This window comes from Poecilia formosa, unplaced genomic scaffold, assembly GCF_000485575.1.
Source record: "Poecilia formosa unplaced genomic scaffold, Poecilia_formosa-5.1.2 Scaffold678, whole genome shotgun sequence".
NCBI classification, from domain to species: domain Eukaryota; kingdom Metazoa; phylum Chordata; class Actinopteri; order Cyprinodontiformes; family Poeciliidae; genus Poecilia; species Poecilia formosa.
In genome coordinates this window covers 46,028-56,158 of record NW_006800617.1, presented here as the reverse complement: position 1 = coordinate 56,158, position 10,131 = coordinate 46,028, and the positions used below count along the sequence as shown (strand labels likewise).

At 38.0% G+C, this 10,131-nt stretch overlaps 1 protein-coding gene and 2 long non-coding RNA genes across 3 annotated transcripts in view; 1 reads left to right on the top strand and 2 right to left on the bottom strand.

Moving 5' to 3' along the window:
* LOC107834587 (uncharacterized) overlaps positions 1-9,901 on the top strand; it is a 14,743-nt gene extending 4,842 nt beyond the window's left edge. Inside the window, exons 2-3 of the long non-coding RNA XR_001660386.1 lie at positions 7,876-7,884; positions 9,494-9,901. This is a non-coding gene — a long non-coding RNA (uncharacterized LOC107834587). The remainder of the gene's footprint in view (positions 1-7,875; positions 7,885-9,493) is intronic.
* LOC103130804 (proenkephalin-A-like) overlaps positions 3,639-10,131 on the bottom strand; it is a 26,446-nt gene continuing 19,953 nt past the window's right edge. Inside the window, exon 3 of the mRNA XM_007542309.2 lies at positions 3,639-4,318. Within this exon, the coding sequence (XP_007542371.1) occupies positions 3,722-4,318 (597 nt within the window). The 3' untranslated portion in view covers positions 3,639-3,721. The remainder of the gene's footprint in view (positions 4,319-10,131) is intronic.
* Positions 4,511-10,131, bottom strand: part of LOC107834589 (uncharacterized) — an 18,534-nt gene continuing 12,913 nt past the window's right edge. The window contains exon 3 of the long non-coding RNA XR_001660388.1: positions 4,511-4,520. This is a non-coding gene — a long non-coding RNA (uncharacterized LOC107834589). The remainder of the gene's footprint in view (positions 4,521-10,131) is intronic.

Below are 10,131 nucleotides of genomic sequence, written 5' to 3'. Positions count from 1 at the left end.
TGTGCATAACAGGACGGACGGGTAAAGACAGAGCTGTTACATTTATACATATAATACTGGGAAAACTGCCCACAGGCAGGAGTTCAGTCTGCTGGTCAAACTAGGAGAACTCCAATGACTTCTGAGACATCCTGGTACACAGGCTAAAGCCAAGGATAAAAGAGAAATTATCCAAAAGTGGAATAGAAAATACATATCTGATTCCTTCAAATTCAGAAAAAAGATATTTTCAGCATGTTGGGCTCTGACTCGTAGCATCTTTATAGTTAAATACTGACATGGTGAAGCTGAGCTGGGAAACAGAGACTGAAGAACAGCAGCTCCAGCTCTGATCCTGACTGACCTTTCCTCACTAAATCCCCTGAACTTCCCCTCTCCTCAGCTCTCTCTCATTACAAAACACAATATGAAAACGTTAGCTACACTAAGAACATAACAATCAGTGGTTCAGGCCAATTTAGCTAAATTCTCGGTTGTTTAGAAGCTAGTTTCTGGCTGCAAAGTTAAGTAATTCTGCTCGTAAAAATTACGTTATTTTCTTTCATTCTTTCCAATGAATCCAGTTTGTATTGTAAAATGGTTGAAACAAGTCCACACAGCTCCAAGCAGAAATTAAGTGCGAGGAGAAGTTCTGAGTGCAATCATTACAAGCTTTGAGGAGAAAGACATGAAGTCCTGTTTTCAGACTGAACATGTGTGCTTGGATTATGGCAGAAAAATTCCCCCATAGCCAAACAAGTTCTTTTGATGAGAGTTCACAAGTATTTAACATGATTAACAGATGTTAATTTAGAATAATTTTCCAACCACAGTCCTTATACTTTAAACTATTTCAGTTTAATAACACTGTTTTTATTAATCCATGCTAAATAGAGTATGTTAGTAGCAATATTATGTGGGATTGAAGCTGTGTATGTCTATAGTGTAGTAATAATGTTAGGATATGCTTAATATAAAGTGCATACCCTATCATTTCTGGTGCAGTGACCTATGCAGTCCCGTGGACACGTTTTGATTGTGCTGCATTTGATAAAGACTGCCATACGACTTATTAATTCACAAAAAAATGTTTGCGGGGATCTGCATTTGTAGATGACTGTGTTTACTAGTGCAAAATGTAAATTTACTCCTAAAACCTTTTGATGCAATATATTTACCAAAATGCTTAGGGATCTGTTCTGCACACCAAATGTAGATTTTACTTTGTCTGCAAAGTAAAGTAGACATTTGTAATACTCATCCAGGAATAACCCTGAAATACGTAGAACTTTGCTCCCCATGGAGAAGAAGATTTCTGGACCTCTAAAGGAGCCACTCACAAAGATGATGTTCATAAATGACAAAAAAACTAATATATTCTGCTACAAGAAAGCAAAAAAAAAAAGGACAATTCCCTGAACTGCAAGAAATTCAGGGAATTACTAAACATGAAGGTAAAAAAAAATAATATAAAATTCTGTGATTGTTGAAGCATTTTCGAAATAGATAAAGTATTTTCAGTAATTAATCCTGACACTTATGATTGTAAAATTATTCTTTATAGATTTTATAGTGATACGTGAACACATTTTGTGAACAATACTATTAAAATTGTTGATCAATGTTGAAAATAGATGTGAAGAATTATTGTTCATACCATCCTTCAAAGTTTAGCGCTGGTTAAAAGATTTTAGAACAATAAAACCCGTTTTTTTAAAGGGTATTGGAAGAAGCATTGGGTAATTCTACAATTAAATTTATCTCATAGAGAGAAATCGATATGGTTGATTATTTATAAAACATTTCAGTAAAGGAAGTAACTGCTGACTATGTCAAAGCTGTAAAATTGCAGATATACATCTCAGATTGTAAAAGTAGCTTTCCTGTAATGGTAACCATTTGGAGATGCAGGAAGGAGTGTTTACAAAAGGGGGTGTTCTTCTAATGAGCATGGGTGACAATAATTGCTACAGTGCTGTGCCCCATTGCCATATCAATGACAGTGAAGGATCCAGAGTCTGTCTTTTCCACTTAGGGTTACAATGTCAGGAAAAGAAAAAGGACAAAGGACCCTCTTAAAGGATTTGATTTTAATAACATCAGTAACAGCAACATAGTTCTGTAAATGAACAAACAGTTAATACATTTAATTAAAACGTTTATAGTTTCTGCTTAAACTTAATGAAATTGAATTATCATAATTCTAATAGGCTTTTAGAATCACAAGAGGGATTTCATTTCCTCACAATCTGACACATGAAGCCTCGGTGTAAATTCAAACTGGAAGACTATTCATCTCACCTGCTCAACCAAAGATGTCGTCATGCGCCTTCAATTCCAACCTATCGGTGAAGGTCTCCTCCTCCAAGCATCAAGCGTCCCTCCCTTGATAAGGTCCAGCTGTTCATCTGCTTCCACTCATTTGCTGAGCTTCAACCTTCCTCCACCTTCAGCTCAAGACTTCTTCAATATCCATTCAGTCTTCGGCATTCTACCAGTGTCCAGGCCCAAGAAGGGAAGATGTTTCTAATCTTCATACATAGCTGCTTATTCTCTCTGACAGCGGTTACCAGCGGTTCCTCCTGGATCAGAGCGCCAAAGACTTTTATTTGTCAATTAAACTTTCTAATACCACTCTCTCTCTGTGAGAGTCTTTCCAGGTTGAATTTACTTTTGATGCTTATGATGCTTCCAGATCGGGAATTTTATATGTCCTGACAAACCAGACAATGTGTTTTCAAGCATTGACTGGGAGATTATCTTTATCACAGTCATACCAAATGTTGAGCTTCCAAATGATTTCTGCATTTGGAGCACAGTATTTGGATTGGTCTGATTTCACCTTAGGTAGTACTGCCAATGTGGGAAATTATGTCCACACCACGGTGAGGTGTGGACTTGTGTGTTACCTGAACATCTTCCTGGAGACTGATTAAGCTTTTTCAGTAAAGCCTTTGTTCCTTTTGCACCATAGTGTTGCAGCATTGTCAGTGGTTGGATGTACTACTAAAATGTGTGCATTGTTCTTTTAAGAAACCTGTTTTATTTGTATCTTAAATAGTTTTCACCAGCAGTTTGAGGTTTCCATACTACCCCACTTTGTATGTTCTTGAACCTCTATGGGGTGAGTGACTTTCTACTGTATGCAAAGTACACACACACAAAATGAAGACACAAATGAGCAGAAATGTTTAACTGTTGATTTATTTGTCTCAAGTTAGATTTTTGTATGCTTAATTGTCATACCTATGTTTTACATAAGTTTTGCTTGAATGTGGTCTGCTACAACCAGAGGAAAACTCCTCGCAAAAACAATTGCCTGTGATGACCTCTAAATCAAACATTTTTTTTGTTACTTTTGATATACATATATTGTTTAACTTATTTTTGCTATTGATTTTGTTTAAGGTTTTCCATTCTTTTAGGTAATTTTTTTTGTGGAATTAAAAGGGGGGTTTGTGGTGTCACACTTTAAACTTTGTGCTCAGAGTGTTGACTCACTTACTGAGGAAAAGAAGATTGAGGTTTATGTTTTTGAACTATGTATGAACTGGGCCTGCAGTGTAAATACAAGAGGATATGAAAGTAGGCAGATGCAAAATGTTTTTGTATACCAGTCCTGTGTAGGCAGAGGTGACAATAAACTACACGACAAGATGTGCAATTCTGTCATTTTATTGATTCAGTGTCTTCATGTTAAGATAGACGAAATTTCCATAACAAGAGGTTACCACTTTAGCTCCTAATCCATGAAGCCCCCATACCTCTTTTTTCGCCCACTTTCTTTTTCCCCAGACGTTTTTGGAGCTTCACCATTCTTGCTGTTGTCCACAAGCCATTCAGGCCTTCCAACCCGCCTCATGAACCCTCCGTAGCGCTTTTTAAGAGCATGACCCAAAACTGCCTCAAAAAGACTGCCTTTTATCACATCCCCTTTACTATGGTGGTTGAAGCCTGCATACCTCTTCACTGCCTCCATTTCATCCCTACTTTCCTCAATGTCATGATCTTTTGTAGCACCAATGATCTTTAAGATTCCCAGTCGGGTGTCCTCTTCGTCATTGTTGTTCTCCAGGTTATTCAGTGCCCTCTGGGCAGATGATGAACGACGAGACAGGAAACCTCCATAACGTTTCATAAAACCACCATACTTTTTATCAATTTGATGTTTAGGTAAACGGACAGCCTCCTCAATCATCATTGCATCCACAGCTTTCTGGCTTGGCTGTTGAAGGGGGTCAGCATCCACAGAAACATTGTCGTCACTCTCAGTTAAAAAGTCCTGGCACATGCGAAGTCTCTGGGTGTCCATCACACCTTCACACTCAAGAGAGCATGTCTGGAAGAAAAGAAAACACACTGTTAGAAGTTTCACCAGGGTTTCTCCCAGCGTATTAGAAGCCTGACGGACTGCCAGGCTTCTAATACGGCAGTCCGCCGTAATACGCCAGCAAATACGCTGGCAGTCCCTTCAGACGCTGTGCAGACTTTTTTAGAAACTCTTCTGGAATGTAATGGTAAAAGCAAAGCTACTTTCAGTGCTGAAAGTGAATAAAATAAGTAAAATCTTAATGATTTTGTTGACTGATTTTATGCTCCATGTGTCAGTACAAATTTTGATTCATCGGTTAGGATTTTCCATCCTCAACAATTGGTAGGAGGGCTGCATCTGAACTATAACAAGATCAGCTGATCTGTGCCATCGAAGAAATGTAAATGATGACAATGGCCACATAAGAATTAGAATAGAGGATAATAGAAGAAGATTAAAGTTGATCTGAGTCACAGAAGAAAGGCAGTTGCTTGACTGTGGCCGCGTTGGAATTTAGTTTTTGCATCCAATTAGGGTAGTTTGTGTGTGTGCATTATTCTCACGGGTGAAAAGCGGTGGGATCAACTGTGTGTATGAAAAGCGCAGGGAGCAATTGTGTGTGTAAAAAAACAAAAAACGACTGAGAGTGAAAGGTGCTGCTGCAGAGCAAACATTTTGTGTAAATGTATTCTTTTCTGTTGATTGCAGTTTGGTTTAAATGTTATGGTTGGTGTTTGGGCATTATAAATTGTTGGTTCGTATATCTGTATGCGCGCGGTCATGTTGTGTCTGTATGTGTGCACTCATTTTGTTATTATGTTGGAGCTTCTGTCTCTGTGTCCCATGGACAGCGTATGTTTGCTGTTCTTCAACAGATAAAATGGTTTTGGGAAGAATATAGGTATTTTCTGAAAGACCTCTGTCTCGTTGTTCTGCAGTAATTTTAAATTGACATGAAGCCTGGTAAGCAAAGTGGTTCAGAACTCTTCCATTCTCTTAGATAAAAGCGCAGATTTTAAGAATTAAGACACTTATAGAACATACCTGAACAGTTTTTAATAGAAACACATTCATTCTAGACATTTTCTAATTTTATACTAGTATTGATTATATGTTTGACTAACTTAGTGTTACAAATTTAACCTGATTTAGACAATACCTGTGCTGTTAATATAAAACTACAAATTAGACTAGTTCAAGTCATGTTAATTTCAACTAAATGGTATTCTAATTAAATTCCAATTAATTATGCGTTGTTAGTTTGTTTTCTTTAAGTGTTAGCGTTTCTCTGTGGGAGATAACTTGAGATGTGTCCTCCACTGCCTGCTCGTTGTAGACGCGGCCTGTGTGCCAGAGTTAATTTATGGCGTGGTTCCGGACTTCCGGTTTGAGCAGAGCCATGTGAGGACACGTTGAACTGAGCTCCGACTGGACCCTCAATTTTGGCTCAAAATAACTCAATTTCAGCGCTGGTCTTGCATTAGACTAAGAACATTACTACTTAAGGGAGCAAAAAGGTAGGCATACACCAGCAAAATGCCCAAACAGCGTAACCCCCAAGTCGAACCCCAAGAAGCTAATGCTAGCGGCCATGATGAAGTGCTAACTGCTATTGGTGGACTGTGCGGTGAACTGATGGCCACGCTAACAACTACGGCAAAGGTACACACAGATAAACTTCAAGAATTACAATGTGCTCTGGGAAGGATGGAATCCAAAATAGATGACACCATGGGCCGCGTTGCGGAACTTGAGACTGCTACTGCGACCCACTCGGATTCGATCCATGCTATGGAGGTAGACATATCGGCCATGAAACAAGAGCTAGCAACCCTGAAAATTCGCTGCGAGGACCTGGAGGCCAGGTCCTCCAGGTCCTCGTATCGTGGATCAATCTGCGTATCGTGGGTGTAAAAGAGGGGCGTGAAGAGGGGAAGCTTATGTTTGGCTTTGTGGCTGAACTTCTGAAGGAGACATTACAGCTTGCTTCGACTCCACTCCTGGACCGGGCACACCGCACTCTGCGCAGCAAACCAGTCGGCGGAGACGCGCCTCCACGAGCCATCGTGATCAAATGCCACTACTTCAACGAGAAGGAGGCTATTTTGAGGAAAGCANTTCTGGAGAGCTATCTTTAAGACCCTGTCGAAATCGTGGAATATTAATATTCCGCCGAATCCTCTTTCTGCAATATTTGGGGTTGTTCCTCGGACATATTGTGTGTCCACCCGACAAGCTTCAGCTGTAGCCTTTTCCACATTGGTTGCTCGTTGACTCATACTTCTATCATGGAAAAAAGAGGCACCTCCCTCCTATAAACAATGGATTAAGGACATGCTTTCAAATCTCAAAGTTGAACAACAGAGATATGCTGTGCAGGGTTCTGCTGACAAATTTTACAAAGTATGGCGGCCATTCTTGTGTCACATTGAGGGACTTCCAGCCAATCAGGCAACTCAGCATGAAACTAACTAAGTCAACCTTCCCTTTTTTTTAATTTTTTTTTTTTATGTTCTGTAACGGATGTGTGGATTTGAATGTTTGGGTTAGTAATCTACTTTGTTGAAAACCAATAAAAATATTCAAATAATAATTTATGGCGTGGTTCCTCCCTGACAACAGTCTCTCCTGCAAGAGAGATTAGCATTCAATTAGTTGGATTAGTATTCAAACTAATCCTGCACAATCCACTATTTTCACATGTGGTAAAATTAACTGTATGTAGGATGAACATTATTTAATGTGTTGAAATTTTAGAAATTTTGCTTGGATGTTGATGGATTCAAATTTAAACTTAAAGAAATTTGAGAAATTGAGGTTTCTCAATTGAAGCAGACCTGAATTTTATCATGGACTAACCAAAAATTTTCTCTCTTATCTTATCAAAAACATGATTTCTTTTCATTTGAAAATTGGTCACTTTAAAATGTCTAAAGAGGGTACAGGATTGGTAAATAAATATGAGTAGGTGCATGATTCAAAGGGAGATTATGAAAAAGCTCCAGATTCAATTAAGGTTCATTAAATTGGTTACAACATATTCTTGTCTCGAGACAATTTATTATTTCAAATGTAGATAATTTGGTTACATTACTTCAAAGTGGGAATTAATATGTTAGAACAGGAGTAATCACATTACAGCTTTGGTTTAAAACTAGATAGAATTTATTGAGTAAGAGACTGTCTCATTTAGTTTGAAATTTTTTATTTTACTTTTCATTTTTATTATTATTATTAGGATTAGGGTTATCCTTTAGGTGGTAAAGGAGAAATAGACCCTAATTCCTGGTTGGCTTATAGATACGGTTAATTATGAATTTGTTAATCAAGAATTTAGAATTTATTCATTTGACTTTGGTGTATTGTGAATTTATTTAATGAGCCCTTACAGTGCTTTCCTGCTTGAGTAAAATAGGGTGTCTGTGATATAGAAGCTCTTACTAAATTAGGTAATTTAAAATTGAATAGCTTAAATCAATACCTATGCCATGTTTATTTGCATAGAAATTATTGATAAATTTCCTGCATCAGTTCTAATTTTTAATTATACATAGTTACAGTTGGATGTAGTTGTTATCATTGAGAAAATCTTGGTTAAAAGTACTATAAAAATCAGATAAAATGTGAATATATTTTTTGAATTCTTAAAGCAAAACATAATACATAAATAAAAACAATAAAAGCAGTTTTGAAAAATGTCAGGATAACAGTAATATTTCTATTAATTATTAAATAATTAATTTACATATGCATTTGAATAACCAACTTCTGAAAAGTGTACGTAGATGGAAATACTAAATTTTGTTTACATTTTTAATGATTTTTTTGTAGATGAGAGTTTAACTTTGTGAGAGATGTTGATTCCATAATCGGTTAATTCTGACACATCTTAGGGTGAATCATCTTAACGCATTTCTATTTTTCCTTTTTCTTTGGAGCTCAGGGACTGAGGCAGTGTACCGTTATCTGAGCTGCTCCAGTGATCCTGAGCCTGGCTGAAAATAAAAACAAAAATAGAGGCAACTCTTGATATACATCACAAGCTACCGAAAATAAATTTAATTTATAATTATGTGAGTAAAAGGTGGCATACACTTCTTTTTTATTAATTTACTTTGTGTTTTACTCTAGCAGTGCTGCTTCCTGAGGTCTGACAGGGGCTGTGGGGGCAGAGTTTTGCGGGTTCAGGGCCGTCTGAGGAGGTGAGAAAAGGGGGATCGTGTAGCTTCGGCTTCAGGCCTCCGCTGTTCTTAATCACGCTGACATGGACATTTGCTCTTTCTACACATATGAATTGTGCTATCTTCTGCTGGACTCCTGTTTGAGGGCCAAGACCTATTGGACAATTCTTCCAAGTGAGGTTGGATTGCTTTTTCCTGTTGTCACGTGACGGCGGATTGCAGCTTACAGGATCTCGCATTGGATGTTTGGCTGTGATCTCTGAGGAAACACCTGGCTGGGGAACGAGACCCAGGCACAATTTCTGAGGGTCTCCTATGGCAGAAAAGACCAACGGCTTCTGCCCGACATGAGACGGAGGTTTGAAAACAATGATTCTTCTGCTGTATCTCTCAGTCTCTCCCACACTCTCTGTCAAGTGGGGCCACAAACTTTGTCCAGATTTTTCTGCACAGCGGGAATGAAATGCTGCCCTGGACAGTTTCTGATGGGGCAAATGGAACATCACGTGTAAAGTTGGACTGAGACTCAGAGGTGGTCCTGTTTGTCTGTTGCCATGGTTAGTCCTGGATTCTTCACCTCTGGTCATGTGGCCTGGGCTCCGGGTCCACCCCTGGGACTTCCCTCTGTCTGCAGGTTGGAGACAAAATGGCTGCCAACAAAACTTGGTAGTTTTTAATGGTTTTTCTTGAATTATCGAATTGTGTGATGCCACTTTTTCTTCACCTTAGCTTATTTATAGCACATTCATAGTTTACTGCCTTTGCATTTTGACCTCTGCTATTTGATGACTGGGTTTTAAAAACCCCTCTAAAACCCATCTCCTGGTGTAAGAAGTTTTACGAAACAAGTGCAGGCTTGATGCAGGAGGGGTGTTAGGACTCTCTGCAGTTTACAGAAATGTTTTGTTTGCCTGAATGATTATCACTCCGTTTGTCTCACATCTGACTAATGTGTTTTTCTCCTCCAGTATGACAAGAATCGAAAAAGGATAAAAGTATGGTAAAAATTGTTAATTTCAAGTTCTATGTGTAATTGTTGATCCAAGGTAATAATCTCTAAACATTTCTCATAATCATAATTTACAGTTTTTGGTTTGAGACAAAATAGGGTTGTCTTTTATTACATGCCTGGAATATATTACAAGGGATCTTAATTTAGCACGGATCATTAACTTTTCACACTACTGATGATATTTTACAAGCTTTTAGTGTAGCTGGTTACTTCTTATTAAATGAGGACTATTTGATTGAATTTAATTAAAATACAAAAGATATGTTAACACTTAAAACAAGCAATGTTTTTTTGAAGGTTGAAATGTACTATGTGTTACTTGCTTTAAGCATTTCTTTAACTATTATTAAGAGGAGAACTTAAATAACAGATGTTATTGATATATTGATGCTCTATTGGCTTAGTATGGGGAAATATGCATGAGATTTGAGGCAATGATCTTCAGCTTCAAGGATCTTCAGCTTCTTTTAAAAAAAAGAACATTATGTTTAATAATCAGATGATGCACCATCTTAAAGAATCTTCCTTGTTCTCCTCATCACCTGTGGATGCTGCTGTGTTCCCTGCCTGGAGTCCTTGGCTGTACAGTGCACCACTTCCAACATAGAGAAGGGAAGTGGTACCGATAGAACCCCACCTGCCTATCA